Source organism: Macaca nemestrina, chromosome 15 (genome assembly GCF_043159975.1).
Source record: "Macaca nemestrina isolate mMacNem1 chromosome 15, mMacNem.hap1, whole genome shotgun sequence".
NCBI classification, from domain to species: Eukaryota; Metazoa; Chordata; class Mammalia; order Primates; family Cercopithecidae; genus Macaca; species Macaca nemestrina.
In genome coordinates, this window is record NC_092139.1 from 114,407,793 (window position 1) to 114,433,008 (window position 25,216).

Genomic DNA, 25,216 nt, shown 5'->3' on the forward strand with positions numbered 1-25,216 from the left:
GTTTGATGTGCGGGGAGGTTGGTTGTAGCTGATGAGTTTGGTAACATCACATGAAGCCAAGGGTCACATCCACTAAAACACTCATCTCATCCACTAAAACACTCATCTGCAGAGCTGGCCGTGGGGAAGGAGGGCAGCTGGTGTCGAGGACCAGACTGTGCCGAGAGGTGGGTGGGGTGTGGCGGCCCCTCCTCACCCCAGGAGGCACTCGTCCACTGCTGCCCAGTGTGCTCTCTTCCCTCCTTTCTCTTTTCTTTTTTCTTGCTTCCCTCTTTTCTCTGTCTTTCTGTTTCTCTTTGTTTCTCTCTCTTTCTCTCTTTTTTTTTGAGACAGAGTGTCGCTCTGTTGCCCAGGCTGGAGTGCAGTGGCACGATCTTGGCTCATTGCAACCTCTGCCTCCCGGGTTCAAGTGATTCTCCTGCCTCAGCCTCCCAAGTAGCTGGGACTACAGGGGCCCACCACCACGCCCAGCTAATTTTTTTTTTTTGTATTTTTAGTAGAAACGGGGTTTCACCTTATTAGCCAAGCTGGTCTTGAACTCCTGACCTCAGGCGATCTGCCCCCCTCAGCCTCCCAAAGTGCTGGGATTATAGGCATGAGCCACTGTGCCTGGTCTCCTTTCCCTTCCCCTTCCCCTTCCCCTTCCCCTTCCCCTTCCCCTTCCTCTTCCCCTTCCGCTTCCCTCTCTTTTCCTCAATACCAGCGATCCAGTGTCTGACATGGGCCACACACTGGCATGTGGGAGCGAGGCCGCCAGGGTCCTGTTCTTGAGGGGGCAGGTGGGCCCAAGCAGGACAGTGTGTGTGGTTGTGGGAGCTGCAAAGCCAGGGGTGGGGAGAGCTCCGTGCTGGAGTCGGGAGTCAGACCCTAGCCTCTCAGCAGTCTGGGCTTGGCATGCCACTTAGAGGAGCAGTGGGAGACTGTGTCTGTGTGGAAGAGGAGATGCCCCCGCTGCTCCCCCGCCGCCCCCCGCCCCCCGCCGCTCCTCTGCCGCTTTTCTGAATGCCTTTGCTGTAACGCCAGCCTGACCCTAGTCCTGACCCAGCGTAACTGCTGATGGGAGGACAGGCCTCTGGACACAGCAGGGCTGAGCTCTCCAGCGACAGCTCATTGTGGCCATCAGGTGGCATCACCAGGAGTGGGCAGAGCCAGATTTGATCAGACCCTTCCCCGGACAATGCCCTGGAGCCCCTCTGGCTAGCACCCAGGACTCTAGGCTCCTGAGTGGGTAGGTGACCGCCGTGACCTCCTGTTAGACCCCTGGGCTTGGGTCCAGGTGCCGAGGCTCCAGGGCTGCAGTGCACTTGGCGCCCTGGGCAGCTCCGGGGCAGGCCGCCCTCCACGGGGAGCCTGGGGGTGTGCACCTGGGTCTTGGTGTCCTGGATTTGCCCTGCTGTCCTTTTTTTTTCGAGATGGAGTCTCACTCTGTCTCACCTGGCTGGAGTGCAGTGGCACGATCTCCGCTCACTACAACCTCCGTCCCCGGGGTTTAAGTGATTGTTCTGCCTCAGCCTTGGGAGTAGCTGCAATTACAGGGGCGCACCACCACACTCACCTAATTTTTGTATTTTTAATGGTTTCACCATGTTGGCAAGTCTGGTCTCGAACCCCTGACCTCGTGATCCGCCCGCCTCAGCCTCCCAAAGTGCTGGGATTACAGGCGTGAGCCACCCCACCCGGCCCCTGCTTTCCTTTTTTGTGACAACCAGTGTGTTTGGGTTCTTGCAACCACACTGAGGTCACCACTGCCACTGGGCGGCGCTGACCCTGCCAGATGTGGGCCAAGGTGGCATTCCTGGCTCCTCAGTGCCCACGTGTCCTTTTGCAGTGCTGACGAGACCTCAGCTTAGAGGGGCAGAGGCTGCCTGCCCCAAGCAAGGATGGCCCCAGCTGGGACTTGGGCTCTCTTGAGCTGAGCTGTCCCTCACGGGTCGGGCACCACGTGGAGGGAGACCGGGGAGCTCCGTCCAGTCAGCCAAGAGGGTGGTCCTGGCCCTGCCCCTCCCTACACCTAGCATCTTTCAAGAATCAACAAGTTGTCCGGGCGCGGTGGCTCATGCCTATAGTCCCAGCACTTTGGGAGGCCCAGGCGGGTGAATCACTTGAGGTCAAGAATTCGAGACCAGCTCGGCCAACATGCTGAAACCCCGTCTCTACTAAAAATACAAAATTTTTAGCCAGGTGTGGTGGTAGGTGCCCAGCTACTTGAGAGATGGGCAGGAGAATCGCTTGAACCCGGGAGGTTGCAGTGAGCTGAGATCGAGCCACTGCACTCCAGCCTGGGCAACAGAGCAAAGACTCCATCTCAAAAAAAAAGAATCAACAAGTAGAGAACTGGGGTCAAAAAGTCTGACTTGATTGATGAATTTATGTGAAAATGTCCTACAAAGGCAAAAAACGAAACAAGGCACAGTTTTATCAATCCCCTTACAGCACTGATAGTACATGGAACTCTGACCCTGGGGCCCCTGCAGGGAGGACCTGCCACGTCTGGTCTGGTCTGGTGGGCCAGGCACTGTAGGCAGTGAGACAGCCCCCAGCACTGGGAGGGGCACCTGGAGAGACCGGAACTCCTGACAGCTTTCGCTGCCCAGAGGGGTGCGTTAGGAGGTGTGTGGGGGCCGGCCCCACCTCCCATCCCTGCGTCTGTTGCCTGGTGGGGTCCTGGGGCGCAGCCAGGCCCTGCTCTTCTGAGGTCATGCTTTGTAGGGGGACTGACCATGATTGTGTCAGGTGACAGTGCCCAGGAGAAAATGGAGCTGGCGGAGGGGAGCCTGTGAGGGCGTGGCTGGGAGCCGTTTGAGCAGGTGGTTGTGGGAGGCCGTCTGAGCAGGGCTGGGCCGGGCCTGGGGGGGAACACAGGTGAAGGAGGGCAGGTGGGAGGGGGGTTGGGGACGGATTGCCATGGAGGCACCTCAGATTGGGTGCCTGGTGTGGGAAATTGGGGCAGAGGAGGCACAGTCCTGAAGTGTTTTAGGTGGGTTGAGAACTGCCCGGAGCTGGGCAGAGTTGGAGAGAGAAGTGAGGGGCATGGGATGGGGAGTCCTAGCAGAGCTGAGGGGTCTTAGTGGGAGCGGGTGGGGCACTGGCAGTGGCGCCCTCGCCTGGGGTGGAGACTGTGTAGCTGGAATGGGCCCGAGGGGAGCGAGGCTGGGGGCGTCCAGGGTGAGGACTGAGCGAGCCGCTGGACTCTCACATCCAGACTCAGGGTGGAGGGTGCCAATCTAGGAGGCGCGAGGTGCTGGACCGTCACCCTGAGTAGGTCTTAAGTGGGTCTTTAGTGGATCTGGCCTGTTTGGAGGGCAGAGCCACCAGTTTGCAGGTGGGCGGGACGGGGGTCAGGGAGGGCCTTGAAGGGATGCTGGGAACATTCCCTGAACTGCTGGGCAGTTGATGGTGCCCTTCAGTGCCAAGCGGAAGGTGGGGAGGAGCCCACTGGGGAGGGGCATAGTCGTTGCGTGATTCTGGGGCGGGAAGGTGTGTGGCGTGCAGGGGAAGGCTGGCCACAGGTCTGAACATGCAGGGCACGGCCCTCGCCTGTGGTTGAGGCTGCAGCTGGATGGAGCCCCACTGGTTGAGGCTGCAGCTGGATGGAGCCCCAGGGGAGTGGGGCTGGGGGCGTCCAGGGTGAGGACTGAGCGAGCAGCCGGACTCTCACATCCAGGCTCAGAGCGGAGGGTGCCAATCTGGGAGGCGGGAGGTGGTGGAACCATCACCCTGAGTAGACTGGCACAGCTGCAGGACTCTGGATGGAGCAGGCTGTGTCCCCTGCCCTCAGGGGTCTATGTTGAACAGCCTGTATCCCCTGCTGTCAGGACTCTATGCTGGTATCAAGTTCTTCCTCATCGATTTCATCTTTAAACGCTGCCCGAGGCTGCGTGCCAAGTACGACACGCCCTATATCATCTGGAGGAGCCTCCCCACCGACCCGCAGCTCAAGGAGCGCTCCAGTGCTGCCGTCTCGCGCAGGGTGAGCCCGGCCCCCAGCTGCGGGGGTAGCGGGATCGGGGGCCACAAAGCCAGACATCCCCAGGCCCACAGTGCTGTGTTCACCTCCGGCTCATTTAGAGGCTGTTTATTCAATTTTATGGAGTCTTTAAAATGTGAGGGTTTTTTCTTTCCCGTTACCACTGCGGTGTCTGAGGCCCATCCAGCCCCTCCCAAGCCCAAGGCAACACTTGGGGACTGGCCATGATGACTGAGAGCCAGCGGGCCTGGGAGTGGCCCTCCATGGGGGCGCCCGGCCCCTGCCATCCCTGACAGGTGTGGCTCTGGCACTGAGACCAGGCAGCTTGAGAAGGGCCCTCTTGGAGCCACAGGCTGGCCCTGGGCCATATTTCATTCAGTCACAGGCCCTCCAGATGTCCAGCACAGTGGCCCAGCCAGGGCCATGGGGAGTGAGTGGGCCTCGGTGCTCTCCTCCCGGTGTTTCAGATGAGTCGGGAGGGTTACTGGGCTCTCCCCGCTGAAGTGAGGTGGCCCTGCCTGGAAGGAGCCGCGCTGGGCCAGAAGGGGCCTGGGAAATGTCTTCCCGAATTCGGATTCCAGCTTGTCGGGGGGTGTGCGTGTGGCCAGCGCATCTGGGTGCTGCGGGCGTGGGCAGTGGGCCTGACCTCGCGCTGTTTGCCATTGGCAGCTGCAGACGACCTCATCACGGAGCTATGTGCCCAGCGCACCGGCCGGCCTGGGTAAAGAGGAGGACGCCGGCCGCTTCCACAGCACCAAGAAGGGCAATTTCCACGAAATCTTCAACCTGACAGAAAACGAGCGTCCGCTGGCAGGTATGTGTGCCGTGAGCCTGAGGCCAGGCCGAGCATAGGCACAGACTGAAGGCCCGTTGGGGGTGCTGTGGGTACAGGAGGGGGTTGCCCTATGACAGGCCAGAGGAGCCCTCGGGACAGCGTTCACATCCACTGCCCCAGGACCCCAGGAGGCAGTGCAGGAGCCGGGGGTCATGAGGACTCTGTGGGCTCCAGGGGAGGAGGGCGTGTCCGTGGGGAGAGCCACCCACGCTGTGGCACTCCCCTGAGAGCAGGCATGCAGGTGGCCCGCTGGGGACAGACTCCAGGGCGAGGCGTCAGGGCCGGCAGGGCGCTGGCAGGGGGTCTGCTCCTGGTTCCATCGTGTCTGGAGAAACAAGAGCTGCCAAGGGAGAGGTGACGCAGGAGCCTGGGGACGGGTCAGCCTTCCCAAAGGGAATTCCTGTTAAATTAAACCGGGCAGCCCGAGGTGTGTGCTGAGCGGCTGCAGAGGCAGCTGCGGAGAACTGAGTTTCGTCCTCTGCTGAGCCCTGGCACTGCCGGTCTTCATGGAGGTGGCGTCCTGGCCACACTGTCACTTCTGTTGCTCCCTGCTCTGCCTGGCTGCTTTCACTTTAAAAACACTGCCAGCGCCTGGTGAAGAGGAAGCATCTGTTTTCCACCGTCCGCGGCCACCTCACTCTTGCCAGCGCGCCTTCCTCTCGCTGTGGGGGTGACATGAGCGCAGTGGGTGGATGTCAGGATCTGAGAGTCAGGACTCCCGGGTCCCAGCGTCAGGTCAGAGGCTGGCTATTTCCAGTGGAAGGCGTGACGGGCGGGCCTTCTCCCATTAGTGTGTGAGAACGGCTGGCGCTGCTGCCTCATCAACAGGGACCGGAAGATGCCCACGGACTACATCAGGAACGGGGTGCTCTACGTCACGGAGAAGTAAGTGTGGCCGCGGGGCCCTGTGTGGCTGCAGGGGAGGGGGCACAGAAGGGGTTGCCTGGGCTCTGGGATGGCACGGCTGGCCCAGTGCAGGTTTTCCCCAAGTGGCGGCCGTGGCCTCTCCCACGCTGCGCTCTTGCCGACTGTCTGGGATCCCAGGGGAAAAGTGTCGCCTCCAAGCCGGACGTGGCCTGTGCCGCACTGCTGTCCTCCCTCAGGCTGGCAGGGATGCTGTCTGCTGTCTCCTCTGGGGCCCAAGCAGTTCATGGAGACCAGGGGCAGAGTCTCCCAAGGAGGGGACCGAGGCCCGTAGCTAGTACTGAGGCTCTGGGTCCTTGTTGCTGTCTGAGACACAGTAGCCAGAAGAGGACTTTGACTCTTCTCTTGCTACACTCCAAACCCCTGAAACCCCAGATGTGGGAGTGCAAGAGCTGGCCTGGGGATGGGATCTGTTCTTGGTCTTGCCTGACCCTCGGCCACCCCGTCCCCCACACCTGTAGCAGTGGCCAAGGCCCTGCCTCCCCTCTGCTTCTTGCAGAGGAGGTGACCTGGACACTCCCAGCTAGGGCTCCGGGACACCTGTGTCGCTCGCTGGGAATCCCAGGGGAATGGGAATCTCATTCCCAGCGTCCTGGGAATGGCAGTCTTAGGTTTCACACAGAGCGGTGGCCGTGAGTGTCTCACGGAGCAATGGCCACGAGTGTGTCACACAGAGCGGTGGCCATGAGTGTCTCACACAGAGCAGTGGCCGTGTCTCACACAGAGCGGTGGCCACGAGTGTCTCACACAGAGTGGTGGCCGTGTCTCACAGAGCGGTGGCCGTGAGTGTCTCACACAGAGCGGTGGCCACGAGTGTCTCACAGAGCGGTGGCCACGAGTGTCTCACAGAGCGGTGGCCACGAGTGTCTCACACAGAGTGGTGGCCACGAGTGTCTCACAGAGCGGTGGCCACGAGTGTCTCACACAGAGCGGTGGCCATGAGTGTCTCACAGAGCGGTGGCCACGAGTGTCTCACACAGAGCAGTGGCCGTGTGTCTCAGAGCAGTGGCCGTGTGTCACACAGAGCAGTGGCCGTGTCTCACACAGAGCAGTGGCTGTGTCTCAGAGTGGTGGCCGTGAGTGTGTCACACAGAGCAGTGGCCTTGAGTGTCTCACACAGAACGGTGGCCTGGAGTGTCACACACAGAATGGTGGCCGTGTCTCAGAGTGGTGACCTTGAGCGTCTCACAGAGTGGTGGCAACGAGTGTGTCACACAGAGCAGTGGCCGTGTCTCTCACAGAGCAGTGACCGTGTCTCAGAGCAGTGGCCGTGAGTGTCTCACACAGAGCGGCGGCCGTGAGTGTCTCACACAGAGCGGCGGCCGTGAGTGTCTCACACAGAGCGGCGGCCGTGAGTGTCTCACACAGAGCGGCGGCCGTGAGTGTCTCACACAGAGCGGCGGCCGTGAGTGTCTCACACAGAGCGGCGGCCGTGAGTGTCTCACACAGAGCGGCGGCCGTGAGTGTCTCACACAGAGCGGCGGCCGTGAGTGTCTCAGAGTGGTGGCCGTGTGTGTGTCTCACAGAGCGGTGGCCATGAGTGTCTTACACAGAGCGGTGGCCATGTCTCACAGAGCGTGGCCACGAGTGTGTCTCACAGAGCGGTGGCTGTGTGTGTGTCACACATGCTGTGTCTGGTGGGGAGGGAGCGTCTCTGTTCATCCCACTGGGGGCTGAGGGGCAGCCGCGGGAGACCCCCACCTGGTGGGAGCACACTCTGGTTCAAGAGCCAGGTGACACCTCTGTCCGTTTCCCTTCCAGTTACTTGTGCTTCGAAAGCTCCAAATCCGGGTCCTCAAAGAGGAACAAAGTCATCAAGCTGGTGGACATCACGGACATCCAGAAGGTTGGTGAAGCCATCTACCCCCACCAGCCCCCGTGTTTTCTTCGTCACCTGACAGTGGCTGGCGAGGCTTTCCGTGTAGACCTCTGCCAGCCTCTGTCAGCATCTGGACACCGTGGCCGCGCTGGCCGGCCATGGTCCGGGTCCTTGACTTGAGTCCCCGCATCGCTGTGGGTCAGCGCCTGCCCTGGGTCTGCTTGCCTGGACCTGTGTCTCAAAGTGGAGGGGCTGGGTTGGAGCCCATGAGGTCAGGCGCCCACGCCCTGCTCTGGCTACTGTGTTTCCCCCCCGCTCATATCTGGGACCCTCCCCACAAAGAAAAGCACAGGGGCCCTGAGCTCTTGCCTCGGACACAGGTTTTCAGGTGAGAGCTCAGATGATCGCACCCGCTCTGGGCATTTGCTCAGCATTTGACCGTCACATGGAATGAGTAGGTGGGCGTGGCCACAGGTGCCTGTGGTCCCTTGTTCTCTGGGACAGGGGAAGCTCAGTGAGGCACTGGCAGGCACACTCAGCCAGGGTGGTCAGGGCCCGCAGCTCCCTCCCAGCTCCGAGCGTCCTGGGCGTGTCTGCGCTGGCCCCGGGGGCACTCTCGCCCCATGGCAGTTGTGGGTGATCTCTCCCATCCGGCCCTGGAAAAAAGTGTGCAGTCAGGTATCCAGAAGGGGTGAGTTCAGGGCTGGGGTCCTTTCAACCTGCCTCTTGGGTTTGGCAGTGCTGACAGATGGCCCTCTGGTGCCAGGCCCTGAGAGCGAGTTCTGGGGCCCAGTGCCCACCGTCAGCCTCCTCAGGCCTGCTTGTCTCCGACCTTCCTCAGGCCAGCTGCCCGGCGGTCTGGGATGGGGTGGGACAGACCCTTTCCAGGTCTGGTGTCTCGGCCACAAAGTGAGGAGGTGCCCACAGGTCCTACCCTCTGTTGCTCGGAAGTCCTGGGTGCCCGTGGGCCCTGCCACCTGTATGCCCAGCGGAGGAGGATGCCCTGGGCCTGCAGAGGCCTGTGGTGACAGCCACGCTTGCCCTTTCAGTACAAGGTCCTGTCTGTCCTCCCGGGCTCAGGCATGGGGATCGCCGTGTCAACGCCATCCACTCAGAAAGTAAGTGCCGGGCGGGGGCCGCCCGGGGTCAGTGTGGGCCCAGGGGCCTGGCTCTGGGCAACCCTGGGACCAGCGTGGGGCAGCCAGCCAGAGGTTCGTTTGGGCAGCGGGGTCAGAAAGCCACCCCTCCCTCGCAGCAGCCGGAGCCTGGGGCTGCGTCCAGGTTGAGCTGGAAATCTTGCTGGGGCCATCGAGTCATGGGACAGACAAGGATGCCGGGCATGGGGGGCCCCCAACTCGGAGACTCGGGAGGAGAGAGGCACGGGGCTGAAGCCTGGCTCTCCTCTGTCTCTTGGCTCCGTTCCCCTGAAGGCTGGAGCCTGGCTCCGGGTAGTCGGGGGACACCTGTCTTTGGCACCCAGACCCATGTGACTGCGTGCTGGCCTGGGGCTGGTCTTGGACTTCGTCTTGGTCCTGGTCCTGGCGCCAGCCTGGCTGTGCCATGCTCACTGGTGGCATTTCTTCCCTGCCAGCCGCTCGTGTTTGGTGCCATGGTGCACAGGGATGAGGCCTTCGAGACCATTCTCAGCCAGTACATCAAGATCACCTCAGCGGCAGCGTCTGGCGGGGACAGCTAGTATTGACTTGCCTGGGACGTTGCTGGAATTTTTTTTTTTTTTTTTAAACAATTTGGTAGTGGAAGCAATTGGACATCCTCATGAGCTTTTGCAATAATTCTCCTGGACCTGCGGTTCTATTGTGTTGGCCTCTGCGTTTTATCGACCACGAAGGGGCCAGGGCTCACAGGGCTGGGGGCGCGTCTCTCCCGCAGGGCGTGGCAGGCGCCTCTGAGGGCCACCTGCAGACTGGGGGAGGGGCAGAGGCCCTCGGAGGCCTGTGGAGAGGATGCACAGGACCCCTGGCCCCGCCTTTCTCCGTGCCAGCCTGGACAGAGAAACCTGTCGCAACCTTGTGTCCCGCTCTCCAGAGGCCGGAAGCTCGTCCGCCACCAAAGCCATAGCTGAAGAGTGCAGGGCCCTTCCTCCAGGGGACAGAAAGATGTCATCAAGGAGGGACATGGGGGCCTTTCACCAACCACCGAGAAGCAGGCCTGGCAGTCCTCCTTCCTCTTACATGAGGCCCTCTTGAGGCATTTGTCCTTGGTGCCGGGCTGGAGCCGGGAGCCTGTCCCTGTCCCTGCCTGTGCTCCACGGGAGCAGGGAGGGTGAGAAGGGCCCACCCCGCGCCTGCCCTCAGTGTCTTTGGTGGCGCCTTCCTTGCCGGCCTCCAGGGCGCTCAGCACCGCGTCTGTAAGGACCCGCCCGCCGCTCTCAGCCTGACACGCCAGCCAGGAGGTCTGTAGTCAGTGACCAGTAAGGGCACGGGATGGTGCAGGTAAAAGCACATCTTTCTCACACCTTGCTCTTTGGAAGGCCCAGGAGAACATCTGTGAAGGCCGTTGGAGGTGCTCTGAGCACCGTGGCATGTCTGGCACGTGGTCTCCAGGCTGCAGTTGCCCGGGTTGGTTGGGGAAGGGAGTGGGCAGGAGTGTTCCGGGTCCATGGTGGCCCAGGCTGCAGCCGCCTTTGGGCCATGCCAGAGGCTCTCTGGCAGCCCCTGTGCGTCAGGGAACAACCGTGAGCCGAGCCCAGAGGCTCAGGCCTGCACTGCCTGCAGCCGCCGTGTGACACTGTTCCCTCCCCCGCGTGCCCGGCAAGTGACAGTCCGGGCACAGACCCTCCCAGCCCCTGCCCCGCCCCAGGGAAGCCTGGGCTTCCCGGGAACAAGGTGGCATTTGTGGAGGGAGCGCCTGCAGGCCTGTTTGCTGGGGCCACCTGCACTGGCAAAGGGAGGGGAAGGCGGGGGCCTCCTGGAAGGAGGTGGCCACCCCGCGGGCCTGAGCGTCTGCTGGGGCAGCCCCCTCAGCCCCCTCAGCCTGTCCTGAGTCCCCTGGGTGTCGTTGAGATTGTTGTTTTTTGAAGAAACAGAAGATTATATTTTTTACAGAGAGCAAGCTGTTTTTCTTATTTTTGTATCATTTTTCAGATGTAATTTTTACCTTTGCTCCGATCCTCATTTGCTGGTGTGGGTGAGGGATCCGGCGGCACGGGCTGGTTTCACCCCCTTCACGAGGGGCTGCAGGGTCACACGCTGGTGCCGGGGGTGCTTTGGGGGGAGCCACGCCGATCACCAGATTAAGCACATGTCCTATCCCGGGCGGTGGAGCGGAGCCCTCTTGGTTCTGGGCCGCATGGACGTCGGCGGCAGGATGACCGCACGGCGGCCTTTCCCGAATGGGGCAGAATCTGCTCTGAGCCGGGTGTCTGGCCCTGTGGGGGACCAGCTGTCTTGGTGCACCAGGGGCGGGGGACATGCCCCAGTGAACCCCCCCTCGGCGCCTGGGGCAAGACAGGGCGGGCACCGACCCACCCCAGGGACGGCTGCAGAGGCCCTGCCCACAGACCATGGTCACCCCTCTCTCCCCAGGGCCCGGCTGTCCCCAAGGGTGGGTCCGGGGCCTTGGGGCCAGTGAGCGCCTCTTCTCAGGTGCTGGGATTCAGTCCCCAAACACAGCGGGAGGGGTCCCTGGGGCAGATGAGGCTTCTTTACCAGAGTTGGGTGGTTTAGTTCGAGTCCCTTTTGTGGAGAAAGGGAGATGAAAACTGACCACGTGCCAGGTGTGGCCGCAGCCCCCCAGGGAGGGCCGCGTTCGGGGAGCAGGGGGAGGGGGAGGGCCAGCAGGTTGGCTCTGCTGCCAGCACAGGCCCCTCCTGGAAGTCCTCGGGAGCGGGGCACAGACCGGCACAGGCTCTGGGCTCCCCATGGAGAGAAGCTGTAGTTTTTACCAAATTGTGTACATCTGGGCAGATGTTTAATTTCTATGACTAATCCCTGAACTAGATGAATGTTAAATTTTTATGTCTGAAGCCTGAGTCTATTTTGGATCTGTAAATAATCATTGCCAGTGTGACTTTTGTTCAACAAAAGGATTGTACTGTATTAAGAACTGATGAAAAAAAATTCTCCCGTAACATTTTTTTAAGAAAACTTTGTTTGTTTAAAGAAAAAGTCTTGTATAAATTATAATTTTTATTTAAATAAACCTAAAAATGCTTTGTGCTAAGGCTCAGGGCTGTCTGCCTCCCTGGCAGGGCCACACGCATTGCAGGTGGCCTGAGCCACCTGGGCCACCAACCCCAGGCCCCCAGTGCCCGCTGCTCCCTGGGGCCCCACGGCTGCTGAGGGCAGGGCGTTCGGGTACTGATGCAGCCTGAGTGACGGCTGTGGGGTGAGGTGGGGCTGAGAAGCAGTCCTGTTGGATGTGGGCATTGGAGGCTGGGAGCAGGAGGCAGGGCCTGAGTTCCAGAAGACAGGAGGCCAGGTGGCGAGGGACGCGGCCTGCAAGGAGGGTACCCAGGGCTGGCACAGGACGAAGTGGGGGAGGGAGAGGCAGGGAGCGCCTTGGGGTCAGGGTGCGTGTGGGCTTTGGCCCCTCTCCACTGTGGTGTCCTGGCTGCCTGGGGGTCCTGGACAGAGGGGTTTCCAGCAACACTTGGGGCTTGGTGCATCCGGATGCTGATACCAGACACAGAAGGGTACAAGGACCTGTCTGGCTTTTGAAACCCCTGGAGTTGGGCATAGGCCTGTGCCAGGTGCACCTGGTGCTGCCTAGCCTCCTGCACCTCAAGCCCACAGGAGCCCCCTAGGAGGCAGAGACCTCCCCAGGTTACACAGCAAGGGAGCTGGAGCCAGGAGGAAACCAGGTCTAGTGGGCCACGCCACCCTAAGGTGCACAGCTTCAGAAAGTAGGACATATGCATGCTCCATTGACATAGCCAGCCAGCCACTGATCCATCCATTCATCCACTGATCCATCCATCTGTCTGTCCATCTGTCCATCTGTCCATCCATCCATCTATCCACCCACCCACTCATTCATCCATGTATCCACCCACCCACCCACCCATTCATCCATCCATCCGTCCATCCATCCACCTACCCACCCATCAATCCATCCACCCACCCATTCATCCACCCACCCGTCCATCCATCCATCCATCTATCCATCCATCCATCCATCCATCCACTCATCCACCTACCCATCCATCCGTCCCCCTATCCATCCACCTATCCATCCATCCCCCCATCCATCCATCCACCCGCCCACCCATTCATCCATCCATCCATTCATCCATCCACCTACCCACCCATCAATCCATCCACCCACCCATCCATCCATCCACCCACCCATCCATCCATCCATCCATCCATCCATCCATCCATCCATCCACCCACCCATCCATCCGTCCATCCACCCATCCACCCACCTACCTATCCATCCACCTATCCATCCATCCATCCACCCATTCATCCATCCATTCATCCATCCATCCATCCACCCACCCACCTGTCTGTCTGTCCTTCCATCCATCCATCCATCCACCCACCCACCCATCCATTCATCCATCCATCCACCCACCTACCTATCCATACACCTACCCACCCATCCATCTATCATCCATCCATCATCCATCCATCAATTCATCCATCTATCCATCCCTCCATCCACCCACCCACCTGTCCGTCCATCCATCCACCCACCCACCCATTCATCCATCCATCCACCCATCCATTCACCCACCCACCTATCCATACACCTACCCACCCATCCATCCATCATCCATCCATCCATCCATCCATCCATCCATCCATCCACCCACCCACCCACCTGTCTGTCCGTCTGTCCTTCCATCCATCCATCCATCCACCCACCCATCCATTCATCCATTCATCCATCCATCCACCCACCCACCTATCCATGCCCCTACCCACCCATCCATCTATCATCCATCCATCATCCATCCATCCATCAATTCATCCATCTATCCATCCATCCATCCACCCACCCACCTGTCCGTCCGTCCGTCCATCCATCCACCCACCCACCCACCCACCCATTCATCCATCCATCCATTCACCCACCCACCTACCCATACACCTACCCACCCATCCATCCATCCATCCATCCATCCATCCATCCATCCATCCACCCACCCACCCATTTACCCACCAGCCAGCCAGCCATGCATAGCAGGCCCTGTCCTTGGTGCTGGGACACAGCAGTGGTGGGCTGGGAACCTGCCAAACACACCCTCACATTCTTCCCAAGAACACATCCGTCCTGTGGTACCCACCGACCCCTCCCACCCACCCCTCTGTCCTCTTTGCAACAGGGCCTCCCCGCGCTTGCTTCCAACTCGGAACAAGGCTCAGACCTGCCTAACCCGTGGCAGCCCACACTGACCCCTCCATGCAGATGGGGCAGTGCGGTCCCATGGCAGGTGTCACGGGAGCTGGGCCATGGAGGGGGCAGAGGGGCCTCCCAGGGGCTTCTGAGTGCTCAGTAAGGCCAACCTTGTGGGAGACCACCCACCCTCGGCCCACAGACTCTATGCCTAAAACCGACAGCTTGCCTGTTTTGCATATATTTCATCATTTAATGTCAATAAAAGTGCCTGTATATACCTCTACCGCCATTCACGGGTGATTGTGATAACGATTTCAGTACGGTTGGTTTCCTTGGCAGTCATGCATGTTTTAATGCATGTGTTTTACATTGCTCAGGGGCATCTCTTGGCTGCACCTGGCAACCACAGGGGCTGTGGAACGAAGGAAAGGTCACAAACCTGTGGGGCAGGCCTGGTGCTCTCTAGGACTTTTATTCTGAGGGTGACGGGATGCTGCAGAGCTGGCACTCTGGCTGCCAATCAGAAGAGGGGTCACCCAGGGTGGGGGTGCGTCAGGGACAGTCCAGAGGGGAATGAAATTGTTAATGATTTTATTATTGAACCAGGGGTTCTCTTCATAGGTACTTGCTGTGTGTTTTTAAATATTTAGTGGATGAATGTAATGAGTGAATGAGTAAATCAATCCGAAAGGACCACACGTGGACCAAAGTGAGCGACGCTGGCAACCCAGGGTTGTGGTCCATTCTGCTCGCCCTGCAGAACGCCAGGAGGCAGCACTCCATGGGCTTATGAGCTCCAGCAGCGGTTGGAGGACAGGGTTGGCCAGAGACTACAGGAGCCACAGACTAAGGGCACAGCCAAGGAAGGACCCCAAGACCCCGTCGTGTATGGGCGTGAGCTGGGAAAGCCACCTGGGGAAAGGACTGTGAGCTGCAGCCGCCTGGTGCCACTGAAATCCGAAATCTGCCCTCAAAACCCCTGGAACCAGGAAGCCCAGCTCTGCTGTCCTCCAGGGGCCCTCGGGTCCATGTCAGCTGGAAGGGAGACACCTGGGATCACAGAGGGGCAGTGGGGTGGGGCCAGAGCCAAGAGGCAGTGATGGACAGCTGACCCCCTCCCTCAGACAGGAGCTGGCCCAGGCCCCTGCCATCATCTCTGCTCAACTCGGTACCAGATGTCACAGCTGGCATCGCAAGCGAGGGGAAATAGCTGGACCATGCACGATTGTAAAGAAGACCCTCGGCTGTTACTATTTGTAAATGATGTGATGACAGAAAACCCCCAAATTCACAGGTAAATTATCATAATAGGAGTGTGGAAGTTGCTGGTACAAAATGAGTCAGGGGAGGCCGTGAAGAAGCTCTCGCAGGCCTGCCTGTAGCACAACTCACCCCAGGACCCGCGGGACTGCGACGAGGGCGCCCACCCAGCGACAGCCACTCCCGCAGTGAACAGTACTGCCTCATGCCAGGAGCTGCTGCGACCTGTGAACTTTGTTCTAGAGCAGCTTACGTGGACTTCTTTGCCTTTTAAAGTGTCGCCTTTATCCCAAACACCCCCCAAAATGCCTACTGGCGTAGCATGCATATCCCGACTGCAATCCCTTTGCTGTTCTTGAATAAACTCTTTCTTAGGAGAGCTCTCTGATGTCACTTTAGGTTGACGGGAGGCAAGGTTTCTGGATATAACCCAACACACAAAAAACAATTGTGGCGGGCAGATCATGAGGTCAGGAGTTTGAGATCAGCCTGGACAACATGGGGAAACCCCGTCTCTACTGAAGATACAAAAAACTAGCTGAGTGTGGTGGCACGCACCTATAATGCCAGCTACTTGGGAGGCTGAGGCAGGAGAATCGCTTGAACCCCGGAGGCGGAGGTTGCAGGGAGCCGAGATCGCATCATTGCACTCCAGCCTGCGCGACAGGGCTAGACTCCGTCTCAAAACAAACAAACAAAAAATTGCATTTCTATGCAAAACAAAACAAATTTTAAGACAGCCTCAAAGGCCAGGTGTGGTGGCTCACACCTGTAATCCCAGTGCTTTGGGAGGCCAAGATGGGAGGATCTCTTGAGGCCAGGAGTTTGAGACCAGGCTGGGCAACATGGTGAGACCCTGTCTCTACAAAACATTAATGGAAAAAAAAAAAAAAAAGCCTCAAAATATGAACTTTTGGCTGGGCGCAGTAGCTCACTCCTGTAATCCCAGCAGTTTAGAAGGCTGAGGTAGGAGGATTGCTTGAGCCCAGGAATTCAAGACCAGCCTGGGCAACAGAGTGAGACCCTGTCTCTAGAAAAAATTTTTTAAAAAATAGCCAGGCATGGTGTTGCACCCCTGTAGTCCCAGCTACTCAGGAGGCTGAGGTGGGATCGCTTCAGTCCGAGAGACTGAGGTTACCGTGAGCCGTGATCATGCCGCTGCACTCCAGCCTAAGCAACTGAACGAGACATTGTTTACAAAAATGAAAAACAAGTTTTAGGAATAAATCTAAAAATTTAAAGACTTTCATGAAAAAACTATAATTGAAAGACATGAATGAGGATCTATATAAATGGAAATAATGTCATGTTCATGGACTGGAAAAGTCAGTTTCACAATGCAAATGTCCTTTCAAAGGTCCTCAAATACAAATGCAAATGCCCTCTCAAACATGTGGAGAGGGCCGGGCGCAGTGGCTCACGCCTGTAATCCCAGAACTTTGGGAGGCCGAGGCGGGCGGTTCACAAGGTCAGGAGATCGAGACCATCCTGGCTAACACAGTGAAACCCCGTCTCTGCTAAAAATACAAAAAAAATTAGCTGGGCGTGGTGGTGGGCACCTGTGGTCCCAGCTACTCGGGAGGCTGAGGCAGGAGAATGGCGTGAACCTGGGAGGCGGAGCTTGCAGTGAGCTGAGTTCACGCCACTGCACTCTAGCCTGGGCGACAGAGCGAGACTCTGTCTCAAAAAATAAATAAATAAACAAACAATAAACGTGGAGTGAAAGAAGTAAGTTACAGAAGACAACACGTTTCCTTTGGCTAAAGAGCAAAACCTGCATAACTAAACTCGCTGTTGGGGATACAGCCATGGACAGAGGCAGGAAGGCTTAGCATGAAATGGGAGCGCCCTCCGAGGGGGAGCAGGGGGCCTCCAGAACAGGGCACAGAAGGCTTTAGGGTGGCGTTCGGTTTCCTGGCATAGGTGGTGGTGACACCTTGGTTCATTTTATTCTTGTTCTTTAAATTGTGTGTGTTTTCATGAAAAATATTCTGCTTTGAAAATAACAGGTATGTGTAAAGAAAGCAAGCCAAGTCTGCCCAAGTAACTTTATTTGTGTCTTCTCAAACAGTTCAGATCAAATAATGCCATTTTCTGATCTTGAAACCAGCAAGATTGGAAAGAGAATGAGGCCATCGTTTCACTCAGACTTTTGCACTTACTCAGGATTGTATATTCAGGAACAAAGTCAAGCCCTGCCCTCAGAGGCAGGCTCCGCCCGGCCTCACTTCTTAATTAGAATAAACTAGAATCAGGTCCATTGCTAACTGCTAATTGTTTTGCACGAGGGAGCCACAAAGGAAGCTAAAACTAACCTTTCTAAGTTATCCTAAGTTTTCACTATCTAACCAGCACTTCTGATTTTTTTTTCCTTACAACTCTAAAGTACGGTGGTGTATGTCTGCTGCATCTGAAAGGCTCCCCAGAAATCAGAGCCCATCAAGCGGGAATGTCTGGGCAGTCACCCCATCCTGTGGGCAGACAGCAAAGGGCTCCTGGCGGGTGTCAGGCACACGGTACCGCAACAGCAGTCCCGAGGTCTGAGATTCTGAATGTCAGCAGGTGGCTGGCGAATATCACCAAAGCCACTCAGGAACCGGCCATACGGAATGGCTGGGTTTCTTATCAAACATAAAATGCTTCCTCTTTGGCCTGGACTGTTTTGCTAAAATTGTTAGTGGGTTTCAGGGCAGGCCAGTGTATGGGAAACGGTTTTTTTTTGTTTTTTTGTTTTTTTTTTTGGGATGGAGTCTCACTCCGTTGCCCAGGCTGGAGTGCAGTGGCATAATCTTGGCTCACTGCAACCTCCACCTCCTGGGTTCAAGCGATTCTCCTGCCTCAGTGTCCCTAGTAGCCGGGATTACAGGCATGCACCAACATGTCCTGCTAAGTTTTGTATTTTTAGTAGAGACGGGGTTTCACCATGTTGGCCAGGCTGGTCTCGAACTCCTGACCTTAGGTGATCCACCTGCCTCGGCCTCCCAAAGTGCTGGGATTACAGGTGTGAGCCACTGCGCCCGGCCAGGAAACATTTACCAGGGACAATAAAGGCTTAGAAGAACCTTTTGGGGAAACTTTGTGAGGACCACAATTCCAGAGGGCCCACGGCAACCACAGCCTCCTGGCGTGACACCAGGCACACTGCCAGCGGCACAGGCTGCTGGGCACAGGCAGGCACAGCCAGTCTGGAAGAGTAGCCCGTCTTAAATCTTTGGTTTCTTTCCAACCAGGAGCAAACATTGGTAGAAAGAGCCAGGGCATATTTACTCTTTACACCCAGATTTTTCATTCAACCATTCATTATTAAACCATTCGGCTTGCGCAGTGATCTCTGATAATGCAGTCCATAAAAATCACCATTAAAGCTGCCCTTTCACCTGACCTGGGTGGGGCTCAACGAGGAAATGAGAAGTTTCCTGTATGCTTCAAAACATAAATCAATGCCACGACATTCCGAAAATGGATGCTGCCTGTGAAATGTGAAATCACTAAGGCAACCTCTGCAAAACCCACCCGGCAGCATGAGGAACGGTGTCTACAGCGTGCTCCAAACGGCCGCGGCCCCGCTCCTTACAGATCAAAGTTTAAGCTGCATATTCTCATATTTCAAACAAAACTAAGTTACAGACATCATCTACACGGGCACGGATACACACGAAACAAGGACGTGGCACACAACTGAGGGGTGCCCCGGGGAGGGGGCAGGAATGCGTTTCGGGAAGAATCCTCTGGTCGCCGGAGCCCTCACGCTTCAGAGGAAACCAGCGACCCATCATGGCTTTGAGACAAAAGACAGACATCCGAGGCGCAGTTTACACTATTCTGGCTTAAAAAGACAAGATGTTCAATAAATAGAACTCGGCGTGAAGAAAAGACAAGAACAAATCTGGACCACGTGTACAGACTTCAGGGCCTGCATCAGAGGAATCCCGCCGGAGTCCAGGAATGGCCCCTCCTCCACGGATGGCCAGCTTCCTCCTGACTGCCCCGCAAGGCCGGCTGTGTTAAGCGCTTCGCGTTGATAGAAAGCATTGGTATCTGACATTTTAACAGTAACAAATTTGGCAGTGCTTTACACACTGCCAGCTTCCAGAGCGTATCATCTGTGCTCCAAGAACAGACGCCAAGGTCGTGCTCCCAGCCGGATTGTCTTAGCCACGCCACCGTGATGAGGCAGGTGTGGAGGCCCCAGCAGCCTTCCCGGCGCTGGTGTGGAGGCCCCTCCCGCGGATCACCTGAAGCAGGGCCACGTTGCATTGCAGTTGCACAGTATTGTAAGGATCAAGCAGCGATGTCCTAACCGTAAACTAAGAGGAAGGTGAAATGAAGGCAAAGAGAATCAACCACTTCCCAAAACTTGGCCACAAACCATTAGAGTAAGTCCCACCAAGTGGATCAAAGTGACCCACTGCTACCTCAGGCCCAGATGGTGTGACCTGCGTGGAAATCATATGTCCCTAAAATTATTGCAACAGAGCCACTAACGGGCCATTTTCTAAACTACACTGTTGACATTGCTAAAACCTAAGAGGCCAGTGCCCCCAAGTCAGCAGCTGCATCTGCTGAGAGTAAGTGGCGTGGGCTGCAACCCGCAGATGCGTGCGGAACTGAAAATGCCAAATATGTACACAAAACTGTTGACGAAAGGGTTTTCTTCTAAAATCAAGATTTAACTATCAAAAATAAATTTCTACATTTAAATGTATATATCAACATAATTGGTCTGTAATAATTCTCTTAAATAGTTTCCACACTTTCCCAGTTCGAGAGCAGAACGCCGGCTTCTCAGCTGTGTGAGTCGGGCTTCAGATTCTCTTCAATTCCTCGTGCAAAGAGTCGAACCAGCTGGCAGTGGACTCTGCAGAGACAAGCGGGCACGTGTAAACCCCAGGTGTCCCTCACTCAAAGCCGGCCTGAGCCGCACTCCTGGACCACATGTATCCCTCACTCAGAGCTGGCCCTGAGCCCCACTCCTGGACAAGGGCTGCAGTGGGGGCCCGCCCCGCATGGAACGGTCAGACATTACCGTGGGCTGCGGGAGTCTAGCCCACAATGATGGGTCCTGGGAGTGGAGTAATTCACTTAGACTCCCAGGATGCCGAGTTTGTAAAGGGGTGCCAGTGGCCAGCTGGGAAATCTGGGCATTAGTAGACCTGACTCGGACTCCAGCAACCCCATGGAAAGCAGAGCGCCCGCTCCAGTGTGTGCCCACTCTACCCACCCGCCCACCCACCCACCTCCACTTCCTCCGCAGTCCTGAGCGTGCAGGGCGTGTGAGGAGTCTGTGTGGGGCAACTCCGTGTGTGTACGAGATGTGTGAGGAATGGTCAGATAAGAGAGACAGGTGGCCCATCGCCAGCAAGAGCCTTTGGGCTTGAGAAGCCAGTCGGGGGTCGCTGGAGGTCCCCTGCCCAGGGGCTCAGGGGCCTCAGTGAGTCCCTGGGTGAGTTCCATCTTCCCACACAGGACAGCTCTGTTTATTTCATTTATTAATGATATCACAGCCTCCTCAGACATATTTCAGTAACCTAAACCCCTTCATTAAGTGACAGGCTGGGGCAGAGTGCAGTGGCTCACGCCTGTAATCCCAGCACTTTGGGAGGTCCAGGCAGGCAGATCACCTGAGGTCAGGAGATCGAGACCAGCCTGGCCACCATGGTGAAACCCTGTCTCTACTAAAAATATAAAAATCAGCCGGGTGTGGTGGCAGGCGCCCGTAATCCCAGCTACTTGGGAGGCTGAGGCAGGAGAATTGCTTGAACCTGGGAGGCGGAGGTTGCAGTGAGCCGAGACCTCGCCACTGCACTCCAGCCTCGAGCCAACAAGAGCAAAACTCTGTCTCAAAAAAATAAAAATAAATAAATAAATAAGTGACAGGCTGTTTCCATGGAGCTGAGCTCACACATACACAAATTATATTTTTAAAAGTGGTGTGCTGCTCAAGGCATAACAATTTTATTTATCAAGATAGACAGGACGTATTTCAAGAATGCCTGTCCTAATTTTCAAATTATTTCTTTAACAAATACATATACCAATATTAAAAATAATTCCACTTCCCAAACTTGTAAAACGAGTTGACAGAGGAAAGTCCCTGTGCACAGCTGCCTGGGGTGGTGGGTGTTCTGGGACTTTCCGACGGCCTCCTGCCATCGCCACCCTGACAGAAAGAAAGGGGGCGCGCGGACCTGGGCCTGGGGAGGGGCGGAGGTCTCCTTCTCCCCTAGGTTTGTTTGCATGCGAATGGGAGAAGCTTTCTTAGAGCCGCAGCTGGCTGGCTGGGGAGTCGCTGAAAGTGGGGAGCCGTCCAGAGAGATGCATGCGTCCTCTTACATGCTGTGACTTAAAGCGCCCAAGGGCCATCTGACACCCAGCTTTCGGTGCAGACGAGCGTGGGCCTGCTGACCAGCCTGCCATCGCTCTCACGCGAGCCACGCTCTGTTAACAAGTGTCCAGCTGGGCTTCCTTGAAGGAGACCGAGCTCTTACCAACATCTGCCAACAGTTCAGAATCCGCCTAGAGCTGTACAGTTCCCCAGTCTCATGTAATTTGCACGCCCACACCTAATTCAATGGCCTTTTGAAAAAATCAGCTTGCTTGTTACTGTCTTTCTATGGAGAAACAATTTTCTTTGCACTCAAATTCCATCTGGCAATGTGATATATTACAGATTTCCAAATACAATGGGCCCCAGTGGGTGTGGGGAGGACACGGCTTCCCACCCTCCGCCCAGCCAGCCAGAGGAGGGGCGTGGCACCTGCCCCAGGGAGACTGAACATCCGTGTCTGGCCACACCTGCCTCCCCCAGGCTGCGTGGCCTCCAGCACACGGCATCCCTCTGGGGCTCCTCCCCTCCTTCCCATCCTCGGGGTGACCTTCCCAGCCCCTGCTGCCTCCTGCCCCTCCATGGACAGAGCACCTGCACTTGGTGACTGACCGTGGCCCTTGAGGCTGACGGTTCCCTGGTGGATTCGGTGGACAAAGCACTGCCCGTAAAGGCAGTTTCCTTTGTTTGCCTTTTTAAATTTTTTTGAGGGCCCCCACTGCAGCCCTTGTCCAGGAGTGGCGCTCAGGGCCAGCTTTGAGTGAGGGACACATAGGGTTTACTGCAGCCCTTGTCCAGGAGTGGCGCTCAGGGCCAGCTTTGAGGGAGCTCTCTCACCAAGGCTGGAGTGCAGTGGTGTGATCTCAGCTCACTGCAGCCTCTGCCTCCTGGGTTCAGGCGATTCTCGTACCTCAGCCTCCCAAGTAGCTGGGACTACAGGCGCCCACCATCACATCCGGCTAATTTTTTTTTTTTGTATTTTTGGTAGAGACGGGGTTTCACCATGTTGGCCAGGCTGGTTTTGAACTCCTGATCTCAAGTGATCTGCCCACCTCGGCCTCCCACCTTCTGAATTATTCAGGAGAAGAGAGAGAATGCCAGGGCAAAGAGCCAGTGCCAGCCTGGAGCACAGGGTGTGGAAGAGGAAAAGATGAAATAGAGGGGCCTCAAACACCCATGAAAATTATCTGCAAAACAAAACGCTGCGGACTCGGCGCCCCGGCAGCTTTCCGGAATGCGGGTAACGGCATCTCATTTGATATTTGACGTAGGGAAAGAAAAATGCATTTACAAAACATTCTTACGTTTTGTGTTATAAAGTCCCAGGGAACCCCCCACCCCGGGTGGGGCAGCCTGTGACAGACACCTCAGGGCTCACGGGGCTGGCGCTGGTGGCTGGAGGACCCCTGCACGCACCTGACCTCGATGGCGGGGCTGTGCAGGACCTCCCCGTCGCAGTTCCAGGAGCTGTTGGAGACGGCGCAGCAGCAGGACGGGTGGCTGCTGCAGATGTGCCCAAAGCGCTTCTTCCCCTCCTCCTTGAGGTCACTGTCCTCGTCCTCCACGTGCTTCGATGTAAACTGGAATTTCTTGACGCGATAAACTTCAACAAAAGTGAAGTCAAACTACCAAGAAACAGTGAGAGGGATGACTCAGCTCTAAACGTCATCCGGGTGGGGCAGCAGGAAACCCCAGGCCAACAGCGAGTTCTCTCGGGCCTTGGTGCACACACGGCCCTTCTTGGAGGATGCAGCCGCTTGTGCGGGCCCCTGGGGTTCCCTTTCTGGGTGACCCAACGGCTCAGAGATGAAGGGAAACCTGGCACCCACCTTCCGCGGCGCCCACCTTCCGCGGCGCCCACCTTCCCCGGCGCCCACCTTCCCCGGCGCCCACCTTCCCCGGCGCCCACCTTCCGCGGCGCCCACCTTCCCCGGCGCCCACCTTCCGCGGCGCCCACCTTCCCCGGCGCCCACCTTCCCCGGCGCCCACCTTCCCCGGCGCCCACCTTCCCCGGCGCCCACCTTCCGCGGCGCCCACCTTCCCCAGCGCCCAGCTTTCCCAGCACTTGTCAAAATGACTTCTAATGCTTTTAGAAACCACAGCTTATCTACAATGATGAATGCTTTTAACAGAATTCTGATAGTTAATTAGCAGTGATTTATAGAATTTTGTATTCTCTTTTTTAAAAAGCACTACTTAAAAAGCCACATAAAAATAGCATGAGACTAGATCTTAAATAGAACTTAAGTAAAAAAAGAAATGTGACTAAATTTGGAGACTGTGACCAAAAGTTCCGCTTCTCCCAACATGACTAGACTTAGGTCTTCCTCTGTGTGGGCCACAGAAAGCTGTGGCAGAAGGGCCCGAACAGAACCCGCTTCTGGGAGCCTAAAGAGTCTATTTTAAGTGGCCTTCAAGGGCCACTTACATCTTTACTGTATCGCTTTGTTCTGTTTTTAACAGGAAGAGAAACAACAGACAAGAAGTTGTATTATAAACATTCATAACTCTTAGTTTCTGTGCTCAAATATGTGTGTGTATATATGTATATGTGTGTGTGTATATGTATATGTGTGTGTACGTGTGTGTATATGTGTGTGTGTGTGTGTGTATGAGATGGAATCTCACTCTGTCACCCAGGCTGGAGGGCAGTGGTGCAATCTCAGCTCACTGTAGCCTCCACTTCCTGGGTTCAAGCGATTCTCATGCTTCAGCCTCCCGAGTAGCTGGGATTACATGTGCCCGCAACCACACCCAGCTCATTTTTGTATTTTTAGTAGAGATGGGTTTCATCATGTTAACCAGGATGGTTTCAAACTCCTGACCTCAGGTGATACACCTGCCTCAGCCTCCCAAAGTGCTGGGATTACAGGTGTGAGCCACCGCACCTGGCCTCAAAAATGTATCTCTTTAAATGAAATGTTACAAGGAGTAGTTGTAGCCAGGAGTTTAAAGTTTGTGAAATTATAAGAAAAATTTGCCCTTCCTTCCCTTGAATTAAATAATGAATTCCTACAACACATAAACCAGGGATTGCCGGACCATACATCACTTGCCAATGGAGGTTCCACGCAAAAGCACCCCACTTACCTGGTCCTGCTGGTTGGTGTGCCTGATGAGAAATCTCAGGAAATTGAACCTGGAGCATTTCCGGATGAGGATGAGGTCAGAAGACCCATCTCCCAAGTGGGCAGCTGGGGAGAGGCCCCTAGGGCTCCGGCGACAAGCACAGGACATGTTTGTGGCGTTGATGGCCAGAAACTTCCCACAGACGACTTGCCACTCCTCCACGTCCTCTGAAGCAGAAAGAACCATAGAGACGTCACAGTTCCAGTGGCACCGGGCAGCGCCCTGCACCAGGATGGTGGGAGGCCATCCGGGCTCTCACCTGGTCATGCATTTAGCAGACACTTCATGCAACCGCCTCTTCAGCTCAACACCAAAAACATCCACCACGGAACTGTCCGCTCCGCACAGGAAGGGGTACCCAAAGGGTCACCTCCCGGAAGATAGGACTATTGTCCCTCTCACTTGGTGACTTTTGGACAATTTAGAACAAGGGTCAGCAAACCATGGCTGTGTGTCAAATCTGGCCCGCCGCTCATCTGTGTGTGGCCTGAGAGCTAAGAATGCTTTTCACGTTTCTAAATAGTTGAAAAAGGTCTGGCACGGTGGCTCACGCCTGTAATTCCAGCACTTTGGGAGGCTGAGGTGGGTGGATCACCTGAGAGCAGGAGTTAGAGACCAGCCTGGCCAACATGGTGAAAACCCGTGTCTACT

At 56.5% G+C, this 25,216-nt stretch overlaps 2 protein-coding genes and 1 pseudogene across 6 annotated transcripts in view; 1 reads left to right on the forward strand and 2 right to left on the reverse strand.

The window, feature by feature from the left end:
- Window positions 1-9,354, forward strand: part of LOC105489795 (GRAM domain containing 4) — a 102,300-nt gene extending 92,946 nt beyond the window's left edge. For all 4 annotated transcript variants that reach the window (XM_011754885.3, XM_011754880.2, XM_011754882.3 and 1 more), the window contains 6 exons: window positions 3,816-3,970; window positions 4,637-4,781; window positions 5,594-5,687; window positions 7,488-7,572; window positions 8,595-8,663; window positions 9,137-9,354. In XM_011754885.3, the coding sequence (XP_011753187.1) occupies window positions 3,816-3,970; window positions 4,637-4,781; window positions 5,594-5,687; window positions 7,488-7,572; window positions 8,595-8,663; window positions 9,137-9,241 (653 nt within the window). In that variant the 3' untranslated portion in view covers window positions 9,242-9,354. The remainder of the gene's footprint in view (window positions 1-3,815; window positions 3,971-4,636; window positions 4,782-5,593; window positions 5,688-7,487; window positions 7,573-8,594; window positions 8,664-9,136) is intronic.
- A 7,791-nt stretch (window positions 9,355-17,145) lies between these two features.
- On the reverse strand, window positions 17,146-19,368 carry LOC112428023 (uncharacterized; annotated as a pseudogene).
- The window catches only part of LOC105489794 (ceramide kinase), a 55,068-nt gene continuing 46,997 nt past the window's right edge, over window positions 17,146-25,216 (reverse strand). For both annotated transcript variants that reach the window (XM_011754878.2, XM_011754879.2), the window contains exons 11-13: window positions 24,527-24,732; window positions 22,853-23,061; window positions 17,146-19,969 (exon numbers count right to left, since the gene is read on the reverse strand). In XM_011754878.2, the coding sequence (XP_011753180.1) occupies window positions 19,897-19,969; window positions 22,853-23,061; window positions 24,527-24,732 (488 nt within the window). In that variant the 3' untranslated portion in view covers window positions 17,146-19,896. The remainder of the gene's footprint in view (window positions 19,970-22,852; window positions 23,062-24,526; window positions 24,733-25,216) is intronic.